Source organism: Typha latifolia, chromosome 3, assembly GCF_019914945.1.
Source record: "Typha latifolia isolate L0001 chromosome 3, TyphaL0001v2, whole genome shotgun sequence".
Lineage (NCBI taxonomy): Eukaryota > Viridiplantae > Streptophyta > Magnoliopsida > Poales > Typhaceae > Typha > Typha latifolia.
In genome coordinates this window covers 1,096,276-1,124,236 of record NC_133088.1, presented here as the reverse complement: position 1 = coordinate 1,124,236, position 27,961 = coordinate 1,096,276, and the positions used below count along the sequence as shown (strand labels likewise).

The 27,961-nt window shown below is 37.5% G+C and overlaps 4 protein-coding genes across 10 annotated transcripts; 3 read left to right on the top strand and 1 right to left on the bottom strand.

The window, feature by feature from the left end:
• Positions 1-98: 98 nt before the first annotated feature.
• Positions 99-3,501, top strand: LOC140785317 (cytochrome P450 85A1). 2 transcript variants are annotated; one of them, XM_073133154.1, is made up of 9 exons: positions 99-1,026; positions 1,414-1,735; positions 1,828-1,977; positions 2,069-2,317; positions 2,404-2,490; positions 2,574-2,652; positions 2,742-2,848; positions 2,935-3,062; positions 3,160-3,501. In XM_073133154.1, the coding sequence occupies exons 1-9, from the start codon at positions 833-835 to the stop codon at positions 3,245-3,247; spliced, it is 1,404 nt and encodes a 467-aa protein (XP_072989255.1). In that variant the 5' UTR covers positions 99-832; the 3' UTR covers positions 3,248-3,501. The 2 variants fall into 2 exon arrangements, with proteins under 2 accessions (XP_072989255.1, XP_072989257.1); XM_073133156.1 differs by having other exon boundaries at positions 549-1,026; positions 2,938-3,062.
• A 2,688-nt stretch (positions 3,502-6,189) lies between these two features.
• On the top strand, positions 6,190-8,707 carry LOC140783792 (UDP-arabinopyranose mutase 1-like). The gene is made up of 4 exons (XM_073130839.1): positions 6,190-6,629; positions 7,456-7,706; positions 7,803-7,971; positions 8,139-8,707. The coding sequence occupies exons 1-4, from the start codon at positions 6,306-6,308 to the stop codon at positions 8,484-8,486; spliced, it is 1,092 nt and encodes a 363-aa protein (XP_072986940.1). The 5' UTR covers positions 6,190-6,305; the 3' UTR covers positions 8,487-8,707.
• A 314-nt stretch (positions 8,708-9,021) lies between these two features.
• LOC140784837 (uncharacterized) lies at positions 9,022-17,027 on the bottom strand. 5 transcript variants are annotated; one of them, XM_073132423.1, is made up of 13 exons: positions 16,892-17,027; positions 16,529-16,636; positions 16,226-16,360; positions 15,421-16,155; positions 14,196-14,679; positions 13,296-14,042; positions 12,052-12,980; positions 11,870-11,955; positions 11,560-11,778; positions 10,978-11,106; positions 10,463-10,810; positions 9,979-10,094; positions 9,022-9,481 (listed from the first exon to the last, which is right to left on the bottom strand). In XM_073132423.1, the coding sequence occupies exons 1-13, from the start codon at positions 16,997-16,999 to the stop codon at positions 9,375-9,377; spliced, it is 4,251 nt and encodes a 1,416-aa protein (XP_072988524.1). In that variant the 5' UTR covers positions 17,000-17,027; the 3' UTR covers positions 9,022-9,374. The 5 variants fall into 5 exon arrangements, 4 of the variants coding, with proteins under 4 accessions (XP_072988524.1, XP_072988523.1, XP_072988526.1 ...); XM_073132422.1 differs by having other exon boundaries at positions 12,052-14,042; XR_012108320.1 differs by lacking the exons at positions 9,022-9,481; positions 9,979-10,094; positions 10,463-10,810 and adding an exon at positions 11,247-11,325 and having other exon boundaries at positions 10,979-11,106; positions 12,052-14,042.
• Positions 17,028-22,224: 5,197 nt separating this feature from the next.
• Positions 22,225-27,789, top strand: LOC140785273 (MADS-box protein EJ2-like). Of its 2 annotated transcripts, XM_073133081.1 has the most exons (8): positions 22,225-22,517; positions 23,392-23,470; positions 24,103-24,164; positions 24,251-24,350; positions 26,275-26,316; positions 26,444-26,485; positions 27,107-27,249; positions 27,340-27,789. In XM_073133081.1, exons 1-8 carry the CDS (start codon positions 22,333-22,335, stop codon positions 27,419-27,421), a joined length of 735 nt encoding a protein of 244 aa, XP_072989182.1. In that variant the 5' UTR covers positions 22,225-22,332; the 3' UTR covers positions 27,422-27,789. The 2 variants fall into 2 exon arrangements, with proteins under 2 accessions (XP_072989182.1, XP_072989183.1); XM_073133082.1 differs by lacking the exon at positions 26,275-26,316 and having other exon boundaries at positions 22,245-22,517.
• The last annotated feature ends 172 nt before the right edge of the window (positions 27,790-27,961 follow it).

Below are 27,961 nucleotides of genomic sequence, written 5' to 3'. Positions count from 1 at the left end.
CTTTGCCATCCACATGCACCAAAAAGGTAGTCTGCCAGAGTATATCTAATGGGATAAGCAGATCTACTTGACAGGCATGTGAGGCCCTGGTTTTTTTTTTTTTCTTTCTTTCTTCTTTCTTTCTTTGTTGTTGTTGATGCTGTTGACAGTACTATGCACCTCCTTTTTCCCCCCTCTTTGCTCCAATGAGGAGGAGCCCATGTGCCACCTCAATAGGCTTTTAATTTGTTGATCATATTAAATCTATTTTGCAGTTTTTTAGGAATTTTTGTTGTGGATGACTCAAAGTCATCTTTGAAGGGCTCAAGGTATGAAACATCCAAATTACTGTCATGTGGGATACCAAACACCCATCTTAAAAACATTTCTCTCATATGCAGCATTTGTAGATGCTTTTTCCTAACTAACCTCTTGACCACACATGCAGGAGGATTTGGTGTTGGTAATTAATGGCCTGCTAGAGTTCTGAATTTTTATTTTTATTTTTGACTCTCTTGGAGGTTTGGTCAAAGCATTTTCCTTGGAAAGGAGATGCCTTTTAACTGTTTTAACCTGCTCTAGAGAGAGAGAGAGAGAGAGAGAGAGAGAGAGAGAGAGAGAGAGTAGTTTCTTTTTCTTTTCATTTGGAAGAGGTAATCTGGTGGGCTATATATAGGCATACACACTTGGCAAGCAGAGAGGAGCAGGAGTACCCCCATAACATTCCTTGGAATCTTGAGGTGGTTTTTGGGAGCTCCTCCTGCTGCCTGAGAGAGAGAGAGAGAGAGAGAGAGAGAGAGAGAGAGAGAGAGAGAGAGAGAGAGAGAGAGAGAGAGAGAAAGAGAAAGAGAAAATGGTGGCCTTTGGGGTGGTAGTACTTGGGTTGGCATTTGGAATCCTTATAGTTTGCAGTGCCTTGTTGAGATGGAATGAGGTGAGGTACAGGAAGAAGGGCCTCCCTCCTGGGACTATGGGATGGCCACTCTTTGGAGAGACCACTGAGTTCCTTAAGCAAGGCCCGAGTTTCATGAAGAACCAAAGACTTAGGTGAGCTCTTTAGGGAGAGAAGAAATTTCTAACATGTATTTTTTTAATGCTTTTAGTTTCTTGAAATTTGCTTCAAAGTTTTTCCTCTCTTTGGGAATTGTTGTCTTTTGACGTTGTCTACCTTGCCAATGGTAGATAATCCTATATGCAAAGTGCTATTTTCTTTCCTTTTTATGAAATTCATTGAGTGGCTTTTGCTGTAAAGTGGCTTCCCCAAAAGTTTTCTGATCTTTTATGTTCATTATTATGTCTGCTAAAAGGTGATCCTTCTTCTTCACTGTTACAGCTGGAAATTTCTTCAAAAGTGGTCAGCTTTTGTAACGTTTATTTGCAAATTTTTACTAATTCTTTGCTTCTCCTTCTTCTTCTTCTTCTTCCATTTTGTAGGTATGGAAGTTTGTTTAAATCACATATACTGGGATGCCCAACAGTGGTGTGCATGGATCCAGAACTCAACAAATATATCCTAATGAATGAAGGGAAGGGTTTCCTTCCTGGATATCCACAATCCATGCTAGATATATTGGGGGAATGCAACATTGCTGCAGTGCATGGATCTCTCCATAAGGCTATGAGAGGTGCCATTCTTAGTCTCATCAACCCTCCAATGATCAGAGACCAACTCTTGCCCAAGATTGATGAGTTCATGAGATCCCACCTCAGTAACTGGAATGGCAAAGTCATTGACATCCAAGAGAAGACTAAGGAGGTCTGTAGAAATTTCACCTTTTTTTTTCCTTTCTTCTTTTCAAATAGTGGAAAGAATCTTAAATCACTTACTGTTCTTTTGCTTGTGTTCAGATGGCTTTGCTCTCTGCTTTGAAGCAGATAGCCAGTATAGAAGCTGGTCCACTCTCTGAGGCCTTAAAGATGGATTTATTCAAACTTGTCCTTGGAACTCTCTCACTGCCCATCAACTTCCCTGGCACAAACTATCACAAAGGATTCCAGGTAAATTTAATCTCCATCACTGAAAAAAAATTTTCAAATTTGCAGGAGTTAACAAGTTTGTGATCCATGGATGATGGATTTTTCTATACAGGCAAGGCAAAAACTTGTGGGTATGCTGAGAGATATCATTGAGGATAGAAGGGCCTCTCAATGCTCTCACAATGATATGTTAGATACTCTCCTGAGGATTGATGGTGAAGACAAAGTGAAACTTTCTGATGAGCAGATAATTGATCTGATAATCGCACTTATATATTCCGGTTACGAAACTGTGTCCACGACTTCGATGATGGCCGTTAAGTATCTATATGATCATCCAAAAGCCCTCGAAGAACTCAGGGTATAAAATTGATGCTCACATATGACTTAATTTCATTCATTCATCAACTAGCCTTTGCTCATTAGATTTTTGTCTTTTACGCGCAGAAAGAGCATCTGGATATCTGTAAAGGGAAGTCATCTGAGTATGCAATTGACTGGAATGACTACAAATCCATGAAATTCACTCGTGCGGTAGGTATAGGATTCCACTGTGTTTTGTTTCGCCGAAAACAGTGAATTGGAAGTCTAATTAATTCATGTTTGTTCAATTGTAGGTAATTTTTGAGACTCTAAGAATAGCAACGATAGTTAATGGAGTGCTCAGAAAAACAACTCAAGATGTTGAAATGAATGGTGAGTGTAGACTAAGGTGGCATACAATCTCTTTGTAGTTGAAGAAAAGACTCGGTTCTGATGATGTATGCACACTTTGGTTTCTTCAGGATATGTTATTCCAAAAGGTTGGCGAATTTATGTTTATACGAGGGAGATCAACTACGACCCATACATGTATCCTGATCCTTTGAGCTTCAATCCATGGAGATGGCTGGTGAGTACTGTCAAAATATTCAATGCATTGATTCATCATATTACTAGTTTTCTCAATTCTCTAATCGACGAATTGTACAACTGAAGCAGGACAAGAACATTGAGTCTCATCAGCATTTTATGATGTTTGGAGGAGGAGGTAGGCTGTGCCCAGGGAAAGAATTAGGCACAGTAGAGATTGCCACTTTTCTTCACTACTTTGTGACTAGATACAGGTCTGTAAGTCAGTATTCGATCTTTTATCGCTTAACGCAAAATAAGCTTGCGATATACAAGTAATCTGAATCTTTATCTGCCATAATTTTCTTGCAGATGGGAAGAAGTTGGAAAGAATGTTATACTGAAATTTCCAAGAGTGGAAGCTCCAAATGGGCTTAACATCAGAGTGTGGGAGAAGTGAGGATTATCAAGTTTGTACAGAGATATAGATAAAGTTACTAATTGCAGCTGATATGTATCTAAGAGAGATAGATAGGTTTTACTAACAACTGGTTAGAAGAAGAAGAAGAAGAAGAAGAAAAAGAAATTATGATGCTTCTCTCTTCAGTTGGTTGATCAATCAAAAGTATCATTTGATGTTACAAAGTTTGTGAACTTGATTTGCATCCAAATTTTGCTTAAGATCAAACCAAAACAATGAATTATTAGGGTGTCTATATTTTTTTACATTTGGGCCTCACCATATGATGGGCCTTATAAATGGGCTCCAAAAGTAAGAGGCCCAATATTTTATCTTATCAGATTGGGAGCCATTGGGCTATTTATATTGGGCCTTTTGTTGGAGTTGCAATTTTGATTTTGAATATTTTGAGGCCCTATTAAATTAAAGTATCCATTTTACGGCAATAAAATAATTAATTTACTCTGTTGAGAAGTATTTTTTTTTTCCACATGGTAATCTTAATCTTGAGTAATTGCCAACTTATTATAATATTTAAAAAAAAACCTTAGTTTCAGTAATTAATTTCTTTTGTGAATCTCCAACTTTTTTCACAAAATCTTGAACTATATATTAGAAACTCACATTAACTATCTGAAAAAAAAAATATTGTAAATCTTTTGTCAATGCTTGGGAGTCAATTTATACAGTGCAACTTGACACACAATTGGTATGATCCCAAGGAAAAAAGAAATAAAATAAGATCCTATATTTCACACAACTAGTATATATGCACCAATATCTCTTTGACTAGACTTTTGATTCATCTTCAAATGTTACTTATAATCTTACTATCTATAAAGAACTATTTATTGGGCCTTCTCTTTACAAAAAAACAAAAGAAAAAAATAATAATAATAATAATAAGAAGAAGAAGAAGAAGAAGAACATATAAGATGAAAAGTAGCCAAAGTCACAATGAATTGAATCTGTCAAACTTTGAATTAAAAGACCAGGTAGACCATTTCAAACAAAATAAATTGATCCTTTATGGCCAAAAAATTACTTCAATTTTGTCCACTCTCTCAGCTCTCTCCATCATCTTTCCACCTAACACCATGTGGAGTTGCCTTCTCCAGCTATCCATCTGGACTTGCAAAGAAGAAGGTGATATATATTTATTTATTTATTTATTCCATCTCTTCTTTTAATGAATTATTCTCTTCCCTTTTGACACTATAGAGAGATAGAGAGGTAGAGGTAGAGGAGTTCATGGAAATTCTAGCTGGCATTATACCAACTAACATAGCTGGCACATGCATGCATGCATGCCATAGTGGAACACCTAGGGTTCCTCTTTAATTACTCGAATATTTGACTATTTATTATGTATCCTATGCATATGCATTACTTTTCTATGCATGCATTCAATTTGAGACTGTTATATTTATGTAGCATGATCACAATTAATAAAACATAGGAATAATGAGAGAGATAGAGAGAAAAGACAAAGCGAGAGTAGCAAAGACTTGCAATGGAAGATGAATTCCAAGTTGTATTGATTGATGGACTCTACTCCCCAATCCACCTATGCCACCTCTTTCTTCTCTGCTTACTTTTGTCTATTCTCCACTTGGGCCAGCCTTGCTACAATGCCATCCCAACCACCTATCCTCTAAATTATATATATATATATTAGCAACAAAGAGTAGAAATTTATCATAAGAGTCAAGCTCAGTCATATGATGAATAATAAGTTAATTACATAACAGGCAAACTATAATCTTTAATAAGATAGTGTTAGAAGATTAAAATACTATTATTAATATTAATAATAATGACGATGATGATAATGGTAGATCTCAACTATAGGTTGGCAAGTCGAATAATTAGTAAATAGCATAAGATAAGTCGATCTAATCTAAGGCATGTGAGTCCACATGAGACCATTCTCATGTTGATTAATTTAGTTACTACGTAGTTGTTAGAGTAGAAAGAAAAAGAAAAGAGAAGCCACGTGTCACAGTCGAGTCGCATGCATGTCGACCCACGTCGTCCATCGTCTAATGGACGACGACCTTTTCTTCAATCTTCTCTTTAATCATGATTCCATAAAACGAGATTAAATATAATTTTAAATTTATTTTTTTCGGGGAGGGGGGGCGTTGACTTGGTAAAAAGAGTCGTGGCTCGATTACCAAATAATAGTGATTAATTAATTAATTAATTAATTAGAAGGAGTGATTAGATCTGGCGAGAGGAGAAGGATTAAATGAGATTCCAAATCTACCAATGGGGGATAATTAGATCTGGTGAAACCATTCGGTGGCAGCAATTAATTCGAAATATTTTGACAACAAATAATTAAAAAGGTTAATAGATTTTCCGAGGCAATTACGGGCAACCAAGTACCGTGTGGTACATTGGATTTCTTTTCTTCTTTTTTGTCGTTTTATTTAAAAATCCCGCCTAATTATCCAATCCGGACAAAAACCGGAGAATAAGTTTTATCCGCACATTTTTGTGAGAATAGTAATTCCCTCGGTGTCGGTGCCGCATTTCGTAATTACCTCCTGTTCAAAGCGCAGAATAATTCTCCCCTTTCCCATCCGCCAACCTGGAACGAGTCCTCCTTCCAGTCCGCATAACTTAAGGTATATATTTAAATAAAGGGGGAAGTTATTCAACTTAAGCTTTAACTGAGCACTATAGTTTAAATTATATTTAACCGGTCACTATTATTTTATAAGTATTAGAAAGATTATTCGGTAGAAAATAAGGAACTTTAAATTAGTTAAATATGATTAAAAAAATATATTAAATATTATTGTATAATTTAGATCGAGAGATTTTATGCTTAAACTACATGGAATAATTTTAAAAAAAGGGTATGCGGACGCCCGCAGGTTGCTAACCCGAACCACTCTTTTTAACTCCGCGCCTTCGTAGCAGCCACCGACACGTGCCCATCGATCTTTATAAAGTCACCCCCTTCCCTTGTTCCCTTCTCAGATCCGAAAACACTCTTCTTTCTTCTTCTCCTTCTCCTTCTATTCTCTCTCTCTCTAAGGGCGTAGCAATGGCGGGGGGTTCGATCCCGAGTACTCCGCTGCTCAAGGATGAGTTGGATATCGTCATCCCGACGATCCGGAACTTGGATTTCTTGGAGATGTGGAGGCCTTTCTTCCAGCCCTACCACTTGATCATAGTGCAGGATGGGGATCCCACCAAGACCATCAAGGTACCGGAGGGGTTCGACTACGAGCTCTACAACCGCAACGATATCAATCGGATCTTGGGGCCCAAGGCATCGTGCATCTCCTTCAAGGACTCTGCTTGCAGATGCTTTGGCTACATGGTGTCTAAGAAGAAGTATATCTACACCATCGACGACGACTGCTTCGTGAGTTCTCTTTTTCTTATTTTTATCTTTTTATTTTTTGTTTTTGAATTTTATTTTGTGCCTAGTTTGTTGTTTTTTTTTTAATTTGTGGAGGACTTTTCTAGTGAATGCTTTTACTCGACTGGTTTTCGTTTGATTTGGTCGTATTGTTGTGAATTGCACATACACACACGCACACACACACACACTCTTGAATAAAAATGCAAATGCTTGTATTTAACTTCAAGTTTTTGGTCTAGGGGAGATATAAATGTCATAGTTTGCAGTGTGAAGAGATCAGAGTGGTTCCTAAAGTTCCAGATCTGTGTGTTCAAAATGACTCTTATAGTCAGAGTGACTGATTGGATGACAGGATCCTAATTATATGAATTGGGGCTGTGGATCTAGATATTGTATGCATACAATCTTGTAGGCAGTCCACTTTCTCTGTTCTTTTCATGAGCTCGTCATAGTATGCGCAGTTTTGGTTCTTTTATTCACTGCAATAACTTAAGCAGCAGTAAGGTTTCAGCTTTGATTCATCAGTTGATATTATGGCTGGTGATTGGACAATCAAATTGCTAGTGTGCATGATGGTATTGTATTAAAAGATCTAATCTTTTGTTCCTAGATCCAGTGACAGATAAATTATAATGCCATTGCAACTAGCCATCTGTTATGATTATTATTCTATGCGTTAACATACATTCCTGTTTTGGTATATCTGTGCTTATATTTTGCTATTTGTCATTCTTTGGGAGAGCTGTCTCCATCTTAATATTGTTAAGATTCTGGGCATTCTGTGCTGATTTGTTCTAAACAACTTTTATGTGTCCTTTTCAAATAGGTTGCAAAGGACCCATCTGGCAAAGATATCAATGCCCTTGAGCAGCACATAAAGAACCTACTCTGCCCTTCAACTCCCTTCTTTTTTAACACTCTGTATGATCCCTACCGGGAAGGTGCAGACTTTGTTCGTGGATATCCTTTCAGCCTTCGTGAGGGTGTCGCAACAGCTGTTTCTCATGGCCTTTGGCTCAACATTCCTGACTATGATGCTCCCACCCAACTTGTCAAGCCTCGCGAGAGAAATGCCAGGTGCCCAATCATGTGAAATTGGATGCTTCATAGCCAATAAACTGTTCTCTTTAATTCAACAAATTTATTAAACTATTCTCTCTTTGGTCCTACCAGGTATGTTGATGCTGTTCTTACTGTGCCAAAGGGAACCTTGTTCCCGATGTGCGGTATGAATCTTGCTTTTGATCGTGAGCTGATTGGCCCTGCAATGTACTTTGGACTTATGGGTGATGGCCAGCCCATTGGACGTTACGACGATATGTGGGCAGGGTGGTGCATGAAGGTCAGTCTTTCTTAATATTACTTTGACCGCGCCCTACAAGCTCCCACAATTCTTATGCCATTATAGCCTGTGTGCACCTTAGTGTAGAGCCCATTGAGAGGGATTCTTGGTTCTTTCCAGGTTTTATAATTGGTAGTATTTTCTGACCTCTGGTAATTATGATGTAGGTCATCTGTGATCACTTGGGATTGGGAGTCAAGACTGGCTTACCTTACATCTGGCATAGCAAGGCAAGTAATCCCTTTGTGAACTTGAAAAAGGAGTACAAGGGCATCTTCTGGCAAGAGGATATAATCCCTTTCTTCCAGTCCGCGACCATCTCAAAGGATGCCACCACCGTTCAGCAGTGCTACATTGAGCTGTCGAAGCAGGTGAAAGAAAAGCTTGGGAAGGTGGATCCTTACTTCATTAAGCTTGCAGATGCTATGGTCACTTGGATTGAGGCTTGGGATGAGCTCAACCCATCTGCAACTGCATCTGCTGAAGTGCCCAATGGGCCAGCCAAGGGGAAGTAGAAAGGCAGTTTGGATATCATTCAGTACAATTTCCCTTCCATTATAGTGTTATTCGAGCTGAACCTCTTAGATATACCTCTATTTTTTGTCGAAAGGAAATTCCTCATTATGCTGTATGCTTCCTTAAGAAGCTTAGGGGTTTTTTTGCAGTTGGAAACGGATGCTTGTATTCTTATTTAATACTTACATCAATAATAAATATCTTATTTGTGTTATGAAAATTTTAAACAGCTATTGACAACGTGTTGGTGTCATAGCACCTCATCGCTATACAAATTTCTTGACTGCTGAATTCTTGAGATATTCTACCTGCAGAGTTCCCAAGTGTTAATTCGCTATGGCTTTACTTGAGCCATAGGAGGATTCGCAATTATGATCATCTTTAAACTATCCACATGTGATACTTCTAGTGAAGCGCACAAAATCCTGTCACTGGCTTCAAATAAGGGACGATCTCCTCTCTGATGCAAACTGGTAAATCTAGTTATTTTTCAAAAAATATCATCTATGAGCATTCAGCAGTGGTACCTCAACATTGAGTTAACCTAACTTGTGCTTTTATCAATTCCACCATGCACAGCAAATAGAATGTTATGCAACCAAAAATAACATCAAGACGCTATACAAGGGCTGCATTCCATGATTAGGTAGCCTATCGTTTTACATACAAAAAAAGAGCAGTGCCTGCTTCATTTAACTAGAAGAATACATTATATGCACGGCAATAGATTGCTCCACCTCTTTGCTCAGCAAAATCATTGTACCAACCAAAGAAGGAATTCTTATAGTGCCGCCGACAACCCGATATTTGTCCTGAGGTGAACTCATTATCCCACAGACGAATTTCACCAGAAATGTGATCGACTTCATCAAATGGCACAGTTCAGTTTACATACTTGTCCTTGGTTGGGCGTAAATTAGCAATTGGCACTTATTATCAGCCACTGCCATTGTACCTGACTGGGCGTCAACTGCAATACAGGATACACTTCCACCTGATTCCAACAGATAAAATCACAATAAAGTATTAGCATAAAATATTTGCTTTGCAGACTCAGATAATGTCACCTTATTAGCAACATTACATAGAACACGTGGAGCATCCCAAGTTAATCAAAAAAACTGTGTCAAGAAAATGTGATCTTCAAGTCAATGCCTGTATTTTGTTGTTTAAACCATGAATATTAATCTACCTAGTTCATCATAAATCATGCGGGATCCTGACTATGCTCAATTTTGATGTTAGACAATTAACTGTATCCATATATACACACTTTCTAGTTCTTATTGACCATTAAGTATCATTCTGCATTCATAATTGGAAGAAAATGGGAGAAATTCTTGTTTCCCAGTTCAGACAGCCAATTGACTCTTTGTCCTTTTTAACAATGGTTGTCCTTTTCTTATAAGGAGATCAGATTTGTATCATTCTAGGTTAGTGAAGGCAACATAATAGGTTCAGCCATCATGGAGTAGTATGTGTGCAACGTACATTTGAAACAATGGATGTTGGCCAATTTTTTTCCTGTAGACAGCTCCCACTTGTACAAGAGACCTTCATATGTTCCAACAATCCCACAATCAGCTGAGACACCCATAGCAGAAGCCCTGCAAGATATAAATATCTCTGACTAAGTATGTTCTGGTGATATATAACAAAATAAATATCGTCAAAGCTGAGGATAAGAAAATAAATATCATCGAAGCTGCAGATATCGATTTGATCATTTATGAGGTTCACAGAGAAGAAGAAGAAGAAGAAGAAGAAGAAGAAAATAAATATAGTCGAAGCCGAGGATATCAAATGATCATTTATATGAGGCTCATAGCTTCCAAGTGAAGAAGAAGAAGAATCTTGCGAAGTCAGACACAAGCATCTTTACATTCAGAAACATACTCAACATTTATTAAAGAAAGAAAAGAAAACATACTCAACACAGTACTATTTAATGGATAAAGTAGGGAAGCAGATGTACCTTGGATCTAATATACTTCCCATGAATACCTTATTCTTTGCTAAAAGAGCTAGCCTCCAGCATCTTAGGACAGGTTCCTTCACCTCAAAATGACACTGAAACTCTGATGCTGAAGCAGCAGAAACCAAAAGCCAAACAGCTATGTCTTCTCCCGATAGCATAAGAAAAGGATCTCCACCAGCTTCTGTAGAACAATTTGTTGCCATTATTTTTAAGTTCTCCTCTATATCACTATTGCTAGCAAGAATGTCAATGTTTCGCAAGCTGCCCAAGCCCACTGGAAGAATTTGGAAGATTGTGTTGCCTGGGGCTGAGAACCTTGACAAGAGTGCACGCTTTGAGATGTCCCTAAAAGATAAATATTTTAGAGAAAAATGAAGTAAAGGCTTCTAGTTGTCATTTCACTTAACTTCTAAAGGAGCAAATAAGTAGTAGATACATTCAACTTTGGGAAAATAAAGTAATGAAATAGCACGAATCCAGATATGGGGATACTGTATAAGAACTCAACATACCATAAGCCAAAGCCACCTATCCCATCATGGCCAATAACAAAGGAGCGACACCTTGATACTCTTTTCAGCTCCACTATCGAAGATGATATATTACCAAATCTAGGTAACATGAACTCCTCCAAGATAGAACTACAAGCATTGGTAAGGAATAGCGTGACAATGTATCATAAAGGTTAGAAAGCATAACCATCCACCAAAATAAAAGGTATATTATATAGAAACAGTTTGCTTTGGAAGTACAAATTAAAGTAAAATTAACAGAGACATGCCTAGTTAGGACATTGCTTTTGTCTCATAAGACCTTAACTGTAGATACAGAGATCTTATTGTCGTTTAGGCAGATCTGACCTGCTTCAAGACCAATATACATCAAATAGATGACAGAATTGTTTTGCAATTCAAGTAACATAGAGATACCAATATAAGGCACTAAATAATTATACGCACCCAAAGCCAAATATAAACTTATTACCATTAAACCCAGAAAAATTAGAAGCTAATAACTGAAAACTGCAAGGAAATTACCATGCCAAAGTATGCTATCAAAATATTGGAAATTTAGAACAATGTATGGTAGATTACCTCCATCCTGAGTTCATCATCCAGCCATGCAATTTCCCACTGAGTTCAGCCGCTATAAGGTAATTTGGTTCACAGACTAAAATGCAGGAGATCTTCTCGTATGCCCTTAAGCTGGTAACTGGTGAAACATAACCAAAGTTTGTCTTGACAATTTTTATACCATCATTCTCGCAATGCTGCGTCTTGCACATGAGGCACAAACAGCTAATGCTTTGATTCCTGCCAGTTGTTTATGGTTTATTGGCATCAAACAAGATTCAATAAAGCCAAATGCTATTTACCGACAAAGATTAATCAGATTGTGCTCAACCTGCAATAAGGTGTTCTGATACTTGTCAAGAGGACAAGTGACTGACCATCAGGAGTGAATTGCAATCCATATTGTTCAGGTTGTAACTGCAAAAAAGAATAAGACAGATAAAAGTCGGCAAGTCGCAGATGCAATACTGTAAAATGGACGTAAGTTCAATACAAGACTTGTGGACAGCTTACATCTCCTTTAAAAAGTCCATTCCGGGGAGGCAATACAAGTGTAGTGTAAGCACTAAAAGAAGGGCATTTTTCTCTCTGTTCCAGAAGAGGAACAGTATATATGTAAAGATACCTATTGCAGTCCTCCAAAAGGCCGCACAACACACAAATTTGTAAGAAATCCTCCTTTGAGCTTAAGATGATAGACAATACATGGTTGGGATGCAAGTAGCAGCCAGCAAGCTTCATTGGACTGCCTAATTCTGTAATTTCTTCTGCATCAGGAGATGGAAGACCATTCATATGGCTTTTCTCGAGTTTATCACTGAAGATATCTTTACAATGCTTGTCCTCCATCAACTTTGTAAGCGGGTTTGAACAAGAAGAGGCTTCCAGAACAGACTTCCTGCTTAGGACAGCCATGCCTCTCCTATTCTGCTGCATTATGCAGTAACTCTGAGATTCATGAATATCATCAACAGAATCTAGACAGTTCTTTTCAAAATATGAATGAGAATGAATATTAGAGTTGAAAACTTTAACACTTTGAGCAACATTCTTAACCATATCTTGATGGCCGGCATATGAAGGAACAGATATATTGAATTCAGATGCAGAAATACTCTCCAATTTGCTCCCAGAGGGCATACCTTCATCAGGCTTGACTTCACTGACAGCTACCATCCTCATCTCTGCATTGTCATTTACAACCCTAGCTTGAATATCTTCAGTGGCATTCTTAACCAAATCCTGAGAAACAGAATGAGCAGGATCATACAAGGCAGATTCTGATGCACATGTATTCTTCAATTTTTCCAAAAGAGGGTTATGTTCATTATTTTCGATATCCCTGGCAGCTGAAATCCTTATTTCTGCATTATCTTTTTTACATCCAGAACCACCATTTTCTTCTTTGTTTGATGTATTGGGAATAGCATATTTCTCGAGATCTGCATCATCAAAATTTCGACAAATTATACTTTCTGAAAGAAGAATGTCGTAGTTCCTAGAAGAATTATTTGCATGAAGAAACTTGTCTCCTCTTTCGTTGTTAGGCAGGAAAACTTCAGTCTGAGCTACTGTATTTTGTGTATAAAATGAAGATGAATCTCCAGTTGCATTAGCTGCTTCCTTAGGGTGAGGCCTTGCCTGTAACGAACCAGTGGGACCTTCTATATTTTGACCATAACTATCTCTAGATTCTGGCAGGGTTTGCACGTCATAGTAAATAAGCTCATGCTGAATGGAACATCCATGGTTATTACCTGAGTGAGATTTTTCTGTCTTAATAACTGAAACATCTGTATCCTTCAACTTTGTAGGGCTCTGTAGAGAATCCTGTGAACAATCATCAGCCAGATCAGTTCCAGAAGGCCCGTGGTTTGACAAATGTACAGTAATGGGGATGAAATCATTTGTAGTATTATTGAAGTGCTGAGAAACATCATGCACGACAGAGGCAGAATTTAGTGCAAGCATATGATCAACACAATCAGCACCTTGATAGGCAGGGCAAGAAACCTTGTCCTCCTCAACTGTTGATTTTTCCTTAAATTCTTCTTCCAAGCAAGCTAGAAGAGAATCAGATAACATAATGTCATCCTTCTCAAGTTCATTTTGCAGCATAACTACACCATCAATATCATTGCTCTCAAGAAGACAACTAGAATGCTCCTTACCACCTTTTCTGCTAAAAGGTGACTTTGAAGAGTCAGCATTTAGATTGGTTTCATTGAAATGCCCATAATTGGCTTCACTATGATCAGAAGGTGAAGGCTTCTTCATAGTGACATCACAGACATATGGATCATCCTCAAAGCTATCTGGAATTACAGACTTGGCCTCCTTTGAAATATCAGTAAATGGTCGACTCTTCATGCTATCATTAATAGGACGTTTTACTTTTGTCATTTTGCACTGGGAGTTGGCATGAAGTAATGTCCAAGAGTCTAGTCCTTTCTCTGAAATGTTCTCTGTTGACCTTTGGGCAAGCATTTTCACTTCGAGATTGCCTACAAAATATAAACTAAAAATTCAGACTTCAGATAGCATCTAATCCTCTTATAAACTTCAAGAGCATGCAGTTAAATTGAGAAATTCTTAGCACATGATAAGAAAACAAAAATTCTTCTTATTAAATCAGATATTACAGAATTAATCATTACCTCCACATATGTCATCAGAGATGCGATCATTTTCAACCTTCTCAGTACAATTGGTCCTAGTCAAAATGGAACAATACTTAGGATCTGCTTCCCGATTTCTATGCCTAGACTTCCTTTTAATGTAAGTCTTCTTAAGAAGTGGAACAGCTTGTGGAAGCAAAAAGGCCATCATAGATTTTGCTAATTCCTGTCCTGTTGAATCTGAATCAGTTCTTTCAGAACTTGGATTTGAGGAACCAGGAGAAGGGTTGACTTCTGGAAGTGAATCTTTAATCACCCTTGAACTACCGTTATCCGGGGTGCACTTAACTAGGTAGGAAATTCCGTCTGGCATGGGATGCATGCATTCCAGAGTACACTGATTGTGTATGTCAATCAACTCTTTTGGTATACTTCCAGGTAAAGCATCTGAGTCACAAGGGTCTGCTACAAATGTTGATTCTTTAATCACATGATCATTCTTCATTTCTTCTTGCTCCCACAACTTCCCTTGAAAATTGTAAATTCAGCGTCATCATCTAGACAACAAATGTCCTTTCAATAACAGAAAATCAAGATAGTGTAAATGGTGTTAAAAATGTAAAAATGAATCATAGAAGGGCCAGCATCCAGTAATGTCAAAGAAATCAGAAGTTCCAACCTTTCGCACTATGATTCATGGCAGGACAAACACATTGGAGTATATTCGTAAAAACTATTACCATCTTTCACGACAGCTATAAGGTTCCCCTTTTCTAGCTTATTGTTTGATAAGCTAATTGATTGACAAAAATCAGCTTAGTTTGAGGTCAAACAAAGGTGGAAACAAATAGAAAAATCATTGAAAAAAAGACAAATAGATTACTTGCTCATCGTAGCTTTATCAAACAGGTATATGCTTCATCCAAGCAAAAGATATTTGAAAAGCAACATAACTTTGATCCTTGCCCCATGCCATATGATAGCAAGTGTGACACCCACCATGCAAATGAAGTATCGATGTGTAACACAGGGGTAACAATTAAAATTTAGGAGCACTGCAGCAACAGTAAGCTAGATTGAAGTAACCACCTTGTCATTCTTAATTAAAGATAAATATTCATAGCAACTTTACAAGTAACCACTTATAGACAAAACAAAAGATGCATGACCCACACAGTATTGTAGGAAATATTTGAAACAATTTTGCTAAGACAATGAAATAGCATCTTACAACACTACAACAGTTAGGATATGAAGACAATACCAGCATGTTTTCTGCATTACAAGCCTTGCTCTCCATATATGAAAACCTAGAATCATTAATATGCTTGCTTTCCTCCAGTGAAATAACATGTTTCTCAATAACACAATCACCACAGTCCATCTTTGCTGGCAATTCTTCTCTGGCTAGAAGGGGAAGGTAGCTTTCCCCATCCAGTGGATATACTTGTCGCGATGAGTTTCTTGAATCCTCCTTTACCAAATAATTGTTTGTTGACGAAACAAATTTAATATCTTTGGCATCATTTTGAAAATGGCAACCAGGTTTGCAGGAAGTTTCATTACTTACAGCAGCTATACTATTACTACGTCCCGTTGAGTAGCTAAGATGATCTGCTATACCATGAGTTGGAAGAGCATCCGACAAATGTTTCTCCTTAAATTTCTCTCTACTTTTATCTTTGGCACGAGAATAAGTCCTGACCGATTGTTCTGCAATATCACCTTCTTTACAATCAGGTATATCTTGACGTTCAATCCTCTTAGTTCTTCCTTCCTTCATTTGGTGTTTCATACTTCTCTTTCGAGTGCTCTGCTGCTTGCCCAAGCAGGCAGGCAAATCAAAACATGCATTAGAACTTTGTGTTTCAACCTTATTGTTTAATTGCGAAGAATCAGTAATATTCAAGGACAACAAATTTCTCTCAGCTGCTTCTTTCACATCAGCCATTAGCTCTCGAAGTAATCTCTGAACAAGAGGATTCTTGAAACCAAAGAGCTGCATGCATTCATAAAAAGTATAAGCATCGCATTCATCGAAAGGCATAAAATGAGTGGCTCAAACTTACCTCAACCCCATCTATCTTAGAAGAAAGCCTCCTCCCATGACAGTTTTTAACTTTGGGACCACTTTTCTTCTGAAAGTTCTCCCAAGCAATATCAGGTGTTTGCCCTGTGGATGAATGTCCATTAGTGGATGTGACCTGCAAATTGAAGGGACTCAATCGTTTCAATTCTGTCGGATAGGCCAAACAAAAATACAACTTTTCCCCAATTATCAAAAATTAAGACTTATAGCATCTAGTTGAAAATTCTGAAAGCCTCTGGAGTACACTTCAAAACCAGGAGAATCTTGTTTCTGCCAAACTTACCACAAATAAAGGCCCTTTGATGCCTTCACGGACTTCGATCTTATATGTATTCCCAGCATGAGTTCGTATAGCATGATAACCAATTGGATAAGGGTAACGGTCTTTTCCCTACCAATAGAAAAAGAAACCACAACAAAATAAGACCAACACTGCAATCAAATTAAAACATCACAGATCTTTACGTCTCTAATTAAATTGATCTCCTACTATAGGAGATAAATCTAACTATCCCTCACTATTATACCAACACCGCTGCTGCCCTAAGAAATTTCACCAGATCCTAGGATTCTTAAATCATTGGTGGTTCTCGTCGGAAAAATAAAAAAGACGAGATCCAAATAAAAAGAGGAGGAGATGACAAACCCTGGAGCAGCTCCAGTATTTCTTGTCCCAATGACCATGATACAGAGCTCCAATGGAGGTGATCTCGAGGTCATCCGGCCTCTCGTTGCTAGGGTTTCCCATAGACATGGAGGCGATCACAGCGAGCCAACCCTGGAGGGTTTTCTAATTCCCTCTCTTTCGTAATTTATTCCACTTTGCGCGCCAAAAGAATTGCCAGCGAGCCAGAAACCCGCCCACGGCCCGTATTATTTAGTAAATCTATTAATTAAGAATTAAGGAAATTTACAAATAACACCCTGCATTCTTGTTGAACTCCCCCCAAACAAATTAAAAAGTAAAATCCACAATCATTGTTAACAAACCACAACCAACATAAGACAAAATAAAAGGTGATTAGAGTTCTTAATTATTAATACTATGGCGTCGATTCCTGGATCTCTTAAAGTGCTCTGAGTCGTAGTTCTTGAGCTCAAATAGATCCGAGCTGGAGTCGCTTTCCCATCCATCACCAGCCTCCTCTTGCTCATTCCTCCGGCTGCTCTTCCATGATCTCCATGGGGTGAGCTCACTCTTCTTGTTCAAAGCCCACTTTTTCCCCACATACTCGTCGTGATCAGTAGTACTACCCTTCTCCTCCCCAAGCTCTGATGGTGTGCTGGGGTAAAGGAAACTGGCCCTAAAGTCACCGCTCTCACAGGAGTAGATGGCTTTGGCGTCGGTTAATCTAATGCTACGAGAGCTGTTGATGCTGCTCCTCCCACCAAGGAATCTTCCTTCTTTGTTGTCCTCCATGGTTGACCTTTTAGTACTGGTTGACTTCTTCCTCGAAACTGCTTGGTTGAAGAAAGAGTTGAGGAAGCCGGCTAGTCTAACGCCAGGTGAGCTAGGCTGCTTGCACTTCTTCTCCTTCTCCTTCTCCTTCTCCTTTATGCGCAAGTCGAAGCTCCTCTTGGTTGTAGCTTTTGGAGGCTCTTCTTCTTTCCTGGGTTTGAAGGAATTGATGAGCGCGAATTCGTCGGCGCCGCCGGAGAAGTAGCGCTTGGCGTCGAAGATCTCGAGCTCGAAAGAGTCGTTGCGGTGATGATGAGATGGCTTGTTTATCCTTGGTAGCCCGGCTATAGGAGACATGCTTGCTTGGATTTGCATGAGGCTGTGTCTATGTTCTTTGGAAAGCGTGGAGAAGAAGAGCATAAGGTAACAGATGTTGTGCGTTGGATCGCGTTTATAATGATTGGAATCTGGAATGGATCCGAACCCGTAAGTGCATGCTAATGCACGCAGCCACAGATTCTACGAGGGAACTCCTCATTCCTCTTCTTGGCAGCCTCTGATTGGCTGCCAAATAGCTGAAAAAATCTTCCTTGGATTTGCTAGCCTATCAGGAACTGCCATGTACTCCGACAGGGGAGTACAAAATTAAAAAAAAAATAATGAACTTTAAATATAGAAAGTGTATTACAAGCCTCATGTTAAATTTATCATATAAACTTAATAAAAAAAGAAGAAAAAAAGATAATAGAAAATTACTAGAAGGAATTTCTCCACCATAATAAATATTAAAATATCACGATTGCATTCTCGTTTCATTAAATTTACTCACCGCATACTATTATTCAAATTTAAAATAAATACATTTTTAACATCTTATATCTTCTCCTATCTAAGATTAGATACATCAAATCTTATTTATTATCTAACCTCCTTTTAAATATAAGAATCATATTTACTCAGACAATACAATTAATAATGTTATATGAGTAATATGGTAATTTGTACTTTCTTCATTATGTTTGAATATATACGTTACTGTAAACCAATTGGGGGTACGATAAATTGATTTTTAAGCATAACCATAGGGGTAACATAAAATATATATACACTATAATTAATCTAACTACAATCCGCAGTTCTGTTCAAGTAAATAATATCTGGCAGAGAAAAGCAACAGCCTAACTCGATTAGCTCTACACGACACCACTTGAATCCTTGATGGTCACTTGTCCAGGGGCAAGTTGACACGATGCAGATATATATGTGGTACAAAAATTAAGATCAAATGGAAGCACTGATCGATGGTTGCTTTAACAAACGACAGCACACTAAATGATGCTCATAAATACTCTTATCCTTTACAGCCTCAAAAGACACATGCACTGTTAGGTGATTCATGACGAGCTTTATTTGTCTCTTTATTTGTTTTTTTTTCCCCCCTTTTAACGTACAGATAGGGTCAGGCAAAAGCAAGTTAGAATTATACTACGTCTATAGTATATAGGGTCCACGTAATTAGGAAGACAAGGCTAAGTCGATGCCAAGTTGGTCGTGGGAAATATATACAAGATAAGTATCGTGATCTTGAATAGGGCAGCCTCTACGTGCTGTTGCTTTCTTTTACTAGTCTCCATGCATTAAAGCCAATGCATTCGTAGCCATGCATTTCTTCTTCTACAGTGCTGAGTTGCTACGTACCTTTATTTTCCAACTAACTCCTAAATGACTTTGCCATCTTCCACAAAGGTGGTTTGATGTATAACAATGTGATATATCATTAGGGCTAGAAATGACCAGCAAGACCAAGTATACACTTTGTATCAACAGTGGGTGAACATTATTTGGACAAGCCTTCATCTTTAATGGCGTCTCCTTTCCCTTATCTTTCTGTTACCAGGCTACGTTGTTTGTTTATCCCTAATCCCTAAGATCGATGTCTCCCAGTTTGAGAACAAACTGGCTCGGGCCCATATAGGTTTAGTATTTGAGTTGATATTTTTGGCGATAAGGTAAAGGGTCCATGAAACGAAACCATTAGATGCTTAGATACAACAAGTAGCTTCATTAGTTGGGCCCACTAGTTCATGGGCTTTAGATGGGCCAGGCCCAAAATTTTCTGACGTTTGGCATGAAATGTTTAAAATTAAATAAAAAATATATATTTATTTAAAAAATAAGTCGCTTATTTTGAAGTTGGTAACAACGGTTGTAGTTTGCCGGTAGCCCAGATCTGTGTAGCCGTTAATTTGGGCCGACATGATGCCCAGTAAAGCGACAAATCTATCTACTCTAAGATTAACGGCATCGAGGCAAGTGGGGCCCGTCTGTTATTTTCCTCCTCCTACGAGGCTATTTTCGTCAAAAAACCTTCCAGCTTTACGTGATGCGATACGATGTGTCAGCACCAAACAGCTCCTGCCGAGAGGGAGGCAACTCGTCCAACACGAGAAACTCGCGCCGTACGTGCGGCGAGATTACGCGCGTGGCACCGCAACGAGAATCCCGTGCACGGCCATGTGACGGTCGTACGAAGCGGACGTGGCGTCGAGTTGACCGACGCAGCAGACGGTTGCTCCGCGGATCGACACGTATGACGTCCTTCGTGTATCTCTTACTTCGAGTCAGTCCTTGGGATGCCGTTAAAAGAAGTTCCAAAATGACCAACCTCTTTAATATTTGGGATTTTATAAAACACACCCGATATTTTAACTATTTTATAATTGACACTCCGGCTTTTAAAATTTTATAATTTGATTTCTTTTATTTATTTATAATTCTCAGTTAACATTCTAAATTAACTTAGACAATATTAAAAAATATTAGAATATTTAAAATAATTTATAAATACCTAAATTACTCATGTCTTCTCCATCCTATTTTTCTTTTTCTAAAAAAGAAAAAAAGAAGAAGAAAATGATGAAGAGGAGGAGAAAGAGGAGGGGGAGGGAGAAAAACGAGGAAAGGTGGCAACAATGGCGACAACAATGATGATGGAGGGGATATGTGGAAAAGATGGTAGAAAAATATTATAAAAATGAGAGAGAATAGTATAAGTATTTTAATAATTTGGTCGACATTAGTTAGTTAAAATAACTTCACGATGCTAAATAATAATTAGAAGGAAAAAAAAAGGTCGTGTTATAAAATCCTCAAAGATTAGCTACGAATCATAAAATAGATAAAATATATGGTGTGATTTATAAAATTTTATAAAGAGAAAAATTACAACGAATTTAAATCTACTAGCATTTATGAAAAAAAAATTCTATTTATATCATGCACGTATATCTATCTAATAGAAAAATCAGCGTAAATGAAAACAAAAGTTGTATTTTTTTTATCATTCAAGAGCTTACAAGCTAAACAAAAGCTGAAAAAAGAGCAAGTCAGTCATCTCTTGATTAAATTAAAAAAAAAGAGTATATTAAGGCATCATAAGATATCAAGATTATAAACTACGCAACCATACTAGCTCTCTCATTAACCAAACTATAGATGGGTGTGTCAACCAAAACCAAGGTACTAAGCTACACAGAATTTTTCTCACTTGGTGTGATGGTGTCCCCACTGCAACCTTGTACTGTCGCAAGGTGATATCTTCCCGGCTATATATCCTACAACTGGATGGTAATTGAATTTATAATTTCTATTTGTGAGCTCATACTCATAGAACTCAACCATTATGTGAAATTAATAGCCTCGAAATACCAAGGTGGCTTTGGGATATACTTATGGGTGGGACAGAATACACTGATCTTAGATATACAAGAGGTTATCTATTTTCCACATTTTAGATTAATAAATATTACTCTAGATTTGTAACCAAATATCGAATTACCACTGCTCTATATTAGAAACACTATTTAAATCATTTCATACATAAGTTTAATGAAATAATAATGATAATTATACTTTTGATTTGTTAAAGTTATCTCATTTCCTTCAATTTTCTCATTTATCACTTACCAACCACATATCTACAAGAAATTGATAGTATTTTATTTTAAATTTATATATCAGACTAAATATACTTGAGTCAATTTCTATTTCTTATATATAATTTTATCATAATTTTATATCAATATTTGATTCATTGTATTTTTATATCAACTACATCACATCAAAAATAATCATCACACTCCTTAGACTATATGCATAATTTTAAGAGTAAAAATATAAGAAGTACTCTAGATTTTCCTACTTCTAGTCTAAATTTTCCGAAAAGATCAAAACTACTATTTACATATCCATTACTTTATTCTATCAAACACAAACTAGTCATGTCCCTTCTCTCTTTCGGCGTGACCAAAATTCTAGTATGGCTATTAGCTACAAGGCATCCCCAAACTCGGTAATGAGACGATAGGGACAAAAGAGTAAAAGCACATGGCCCACAGGGCACAGGTATCGCAAAGTCGTAATTTCCTCCCAATTCTAGGGGCAATTGCGCGAAACGGAAAAGGCGGGTAAGACTATGCCCACTGCGAACTCGACACGTTTCGATTCGTATACTGTGGGATGACCCGAGATTGGTGCTGACGCCTTTATTCGGACGAAAGTACCCTCCGATATCTCACTCTTTCCTTCTCTTCTTCCTCCGTTGTCTCATTTGAGCTTAAGAAACCTAGGAGCTGTGAGCTTAGAGAGAGAGAGAGAGAGAGAGAGAGAGAGAGAGAGAGAAGAGAGCTATGGGAAGGGGAAAGGTGCAGTTGAAGAGGATAGAGAACAAGATTAACCGGCAGGTTACATTCGCGAAGAGGAAGAACGGATTGTTGAAAAAGGCGTACGAGCTCTCCATCCTCTGCGATGCAGAGGTCGCCGTCATAATTTTTTCAAATCGAGGGAAGCTGTTCGAGTTCTGCAGCAGCTCTAGGTATCCCCAAGTTTACAACTTTTTTTGGGTGGAGATCTTTGTGATCTATTTCCCCCTTTTGTGAGATGCTGAATGAACTTCGAATGCTCAATCTGTGATGCGTGTATGCTGCTTACTAATTACTTTTGGTTTTCATTTGGATTTCGTTTGGAATTTTTTTGATTTGTCGTACACGAATGCTCGTGGATCGTCCTCGATGGTACAGTTCCGTTTGCTTTCTTTAATTTCTGCACAATGAATAAATCGGTGGAAAAATATTAAATATAAGCTGAAATGGGAGTAGCAACTCATGGAGTGTTTGTCCTTGCTTCTCAGAAGTCAGATCTTTAAAGGTAGCTTTAGGGTTTGTAGTACCGAGATTTGTTATTTTATGACTGGAAAAGATGATTATTGCAGTTAGCAGGACTTCTAACAACTTAGCGAGCTGCTTTTCCGTGGTTGATCTTTAAAAGTAGCACTTATAAAATCCTTTATTTTCTTCAAATCCTTCTCAAATCCTTTTTTCAAGTTGTAGGATGGTGTAATGATTAGGTTGCACTAGCTTGGTATTAATGCTTGCCATAATGAACTGGGTTAATTTTCTTGAAATTGTAGTGCTACTTTCTGTTATGCTGACAATTTGATACCTCTTCTTACTGTTTGCTGTGGGAAATCGATAACTTTTCTTCTGAAGACGAAATGAAGTGCTGCCATTTGTTGAAAGTTAGGTCATTTCAGTAATAAGAAAACTATGCGAACATGACTGCATAGATGGCTAATTATTCTTTTTTTTTTTTCTGATCAGACTTATGATTTGAAAATGCCATTCTTTTTCGATATTTACAGAAAACAGCGAAATATTCTCAGATTACGTACTGTTTTGTAATCACTGCAGCATGCTGAAGACGCTGGAGAGGTACCAAAGGTACACTTATGCTGCATCAGATGCTGCTGTTTTAGTTCCTGAGACACAGGTAATCGGTTTGCTATACATATAGTAGTATATTTATACATGCATATCTAATGTCTGCATGAAAAGAGAGAGTTCTGCAAAGTTCTACTTTTGTGTCTTGCACTAACTAGCTAAAAAGCTATAGTTCTATAAGCTATTTTGCTCTCTTAAGCTATGAACTTCTTCACGGATGTTTCATCAAGTACTGGAAACTTCCAAACTATTAACTGTCTGAAAAACAAAACAATGATATGGCCGATTGTGCTAGTCATTGAATGATAATAACTATCAACGATGTTTGACACTTCAGATTTGATACAATTTAAAATGCAGAGCACAATTCTTTTTCTTAAAGAAAATAGTAAGATTAGCTGCCTTCTTTTTGTGTAATTCATGTCAGGAGATATGACACAGTATCATTTCATCTAATTTTCTTTTCTAATTGAAAACTCATACATAAGTTTGGCTACTTACCTTCTGCACAACATCCCGATGTAGTATCCGCACTAGCAAAATTATGGGAGTGTATAGTATCTTAACTATCTTGTCATATTATGATTTATTGATGAACTGGCTGGTTATATTTTTCAATCAAAGGTAATGTTGCCTGGTCTAATATATATAAGAAGGATTTGTTGTCCTATTGCGATGCAGAACAACTATCAGGAATATCTGAAGCTGAAGACTCGAGTTGAGATATTACAGCACTCCCAGAGGTAGCCTGTTACTCTCTTAATTCATCTGGGATATCTACTATACGACTAGTGCATTTGCTAATACAGCGGTTACTATGATGCTGCAGAAACTTTCTTGGTGAGGACTTGAGTCCACTGAGGACAAACGATCTCGAGCAACTAGAGAATCAAATTGAGAAATCTTTAAAGCAGATCAGATCGAGAAAGGTAACCTTAATTTTGACGTACGAGGGACGGACACATGAAGTGTCAGTTACTTCATCTCATAATTTTGAGCAAGCTTTCGCATGTTTTAGTGTTTCTTATTTAACTCAAGTATCACAGAAATTATTAATGGAGGGTTGAGTAGAAAAGGTATGGCACACAAGCCAATTAGAGCAGAAAGTTGACGGATTATATATTACATGTCCGTCGTAAATTATGACTTGTCCATGTGCCAAATTTTCCTTTATAGATTTTATTTTGCTATCCTAATGGTCAGGAACGCACAAGTCTTCATAGCTTGAGTCTCATAGATAAAAAAAAGGTTTGTTTTTAGTAGTTTTGTCATATATTATTGTGGTATACTTGTAAGAAAAGTATATTTATGAAGATTGCCACCATTTATTCAGATCCCACATTTTAATTGTTAGATTTTCTGTTGTCCTCCTCAACTCTCCTTTCACATAGGGCATTTATGTTAGTTCCAGCATTCACTACCTTACAACTTTCTAAGAGGACATTTATGTGTTCTGCAAATAAAGACATACAGACTATCTAGGAGGCACAAAAAAAAAAAGAAATTAAGAGACAACGGAACACCCCAAGAGACGACATAATTTACTATGAGACAATTCAATTTTCTAAGAGTCTCCCAACTTACTATGAGACAATTCAATTTTCTAAGAGTCTCCCAACTTACCAGGAGACAAAAAATGGATTTAGTAATATCTTCGTATTCTTTTTCATAAGTTGTTTGTCTAATCATCTGAGACACGGTTGTAGAGAAGAATATCAAGTAAATACAGAAAGTGCACTCTGATTCAATGGGATAGTATATGCAAGTCGAGATATGGTTGGAGAGAAGAATGTTTGTCGATGAAAGTACTCATCACTGGCAAGCCAACATGTATTGACTATATGCCTAAAAGTTAAAACATTTGGAATGGGACATCCCACCTGCCACTGGAGTTGTTTTATGATTGAGCCAACTTTATTTGGGGGACACTTTTTGGTGAGGCAAAATGTGACATTTCATAGCAATGCATACACGGTTTGCAAGGTCGAACTTTAACATGAAAGTTGCCATCATGAGTACCGATAGCTCTCGAGCCTGTTGTTTTCTTAGGTGATTGATGTTGGATTAGAGGAGAGGGAAAGATTCCACAGCTTTGCAGCCCCACAATTCTTTTCTAAATTTTAATTTTGCAACTATTATAAAATAACTTTCAATTTTTGCTTGATGTTAATTTTTTTTTCACGAAAGTAGAATTAACAGCCTTCCGATAGCAAGCACCAAAGTTAGATGCTGTGGAGTATCAATCCATCAAGATAAAATAATGCGTTTTGTAAACCTTTGTTGTTTTGTCAGGAGAACTCGGAAATTTTGACTGCAGGTGGATACTTTTCTCTAATTAAGCAAAGCAAAATTTGATTGCATAGATGTCCAGAAGCGATAATAGTGGAGATTGTTAGCAGGAACAAAGTGGTTCATGGCCTATAATGACTAGTGAGAGCATGACTCTTTTTTATCGGTATAGAACGCGGTCACTATATTATACTCTGCAATATCTGATACCAAGTTGATCAAAGTTTGCCATCCCAAAATGTTTTGGAAGGACATTTTGATTGTACAAATCAAAATCTGAGCTAAAGAATATGTTTAGCATCGCTTGCGCTACTTTACTGTACAGCCTCACCAATTACTCAATTAATTATTTCAATAATCTTGCTTTCCTATCGCCGCTTGCAATTGTGACCGAAGAAAATGTTCATTGGGTCCATCTTTAAATGGAGAACTTTTGCTCTTTGTGTAATATATACAAATTTTCATTGGGGTTAGGCATGTCGCCAGTATTTATTCTTTATAGAGAATGAAATCAATTTTCTTACCTAAGGATAGTAGTGATTCTCTTAGAATGTTATATTGCAGACACAAGTGATGCTTGATCAGCTCAGTGATCTTAAAAGAAAGGTAAGACTACCTTATGCTTGAATTTGTCTCGCTAAATTTTCCAGCAGAATATCTTTTTTACTTTAAGTTGTTGCCTGAGAATTTGTTAATACCTGACCGGCGCTCATTGTTTTGTCGCCAAAAACAGGAGCAAATGTTGCAAGAAGCAAACAAAGCGATGAGAAGGAAGGTAACTTCAGAATTCTTTGACAGTTCCAAGTTTTCTCTTTCTAATAATGGGTAGCGTGTGATAGTTTGTGGATCTTAATCATTTGTTAATGACAACCTCTATGCTATGATACTTTTTTTTTTCTTCCTTAAAAAATGTTTTATTAATTTGTATACCTTTTCTCCTTAAAATTTTCCTCAAAAGAGCAATCCTTGTGATTGTGATTACATTTTTCAGGTCAATAGTAGTAACACCAATTCTCTGAAGACTTTTTCTTTAGCACGTATACTGCAAAGTCCTATGATTTAGAAAACCTTGTTTCCCCTAGGGTGTATTCCTCAAAAGTTGAAGCTTTGTTTTTCGATCATTTAACCAAAACAAGAGTTCTCATTAGTTAGTTGATAACATGACTATAATTCATTTTCAGAACTGAGTCCAAAACTCAAGCTCCAGTGTAGGGTTGGTAAAACCCGATGTTTCTTTCTGAGCACAATGCTATCTAGTACCTCTCGAAGAGCTCTATGTTCATTCATTTTCATTTTATTAGAGACAAGGCCTTTATTTGATGACAACCAGAGATATCATCTTCTCTACTTACCCCAGTACACTAGCTAACTACGTTTAGTTTCCCATTTCTCTCAGCTGCAAGAAGCTCGTCAAGAAATTCCCTTTCAACTTTCATGGGAAATTGGAAATGACGGCGCATTAAACAACACCGGCGATCGCGAGCCTGAGCAAACGGAGGCGTTCTTTCACCCCTTGGGATGTGGACCCTTACAAATTGGGTAAATCTTATTCTCCTTTGCCTCGTAATTAAGATCGCTGTCTACACTTTTAGTATTCAATGGCAAAATCTCAGTTCAATATGGTTGCAGGAACCACCCCATGCATGTAGTTCAGTTGAATAATGCAGACACTACGCAGACTAATACTTACCGTCCTGCATGGATGGGATGAGTTATATGCTTCCAAGAACCTAAACTATACATATATGGGTGTTTCTTCGCTCCTGCATTCCAACTTTGCCTTCATCCATGGAAAATATAAGAAAAGAATAAAGACATACGGCTTGCTTGTACCATAAATTTTGTTGCAAATGAGACGATTAGCTATTTGCAAACTAAGACTTTCGGGTATAAATCTTGTGTTGAAAGTATATACTCAGTTCTCTGGCCACTTGCACTGTGGCCTTCTGCGTAACATGATATTAGACTATTTGCAATAATGTAAAATATGAGAAAGGTGGATTTTTTTTGTTTTTGTTTTGTGAGGCTTGTAAGTCCACACGGTATATATACATAATATATATCACCTTCTTGGGACAAGCTAAGCTGAGAATAATTAGGTTTTTAAGAACCTGTACATAATTAGGCTAGTAGAACTTTTCCACTTTGTGAGTCTCTAACTTTGCATGTAATAGTTAATCAAATAGAGTATGCTTGTCAACAGAAGCTTCCGCCTTCCCCACATAGACATGGTAACGAGAAGCTTATATTA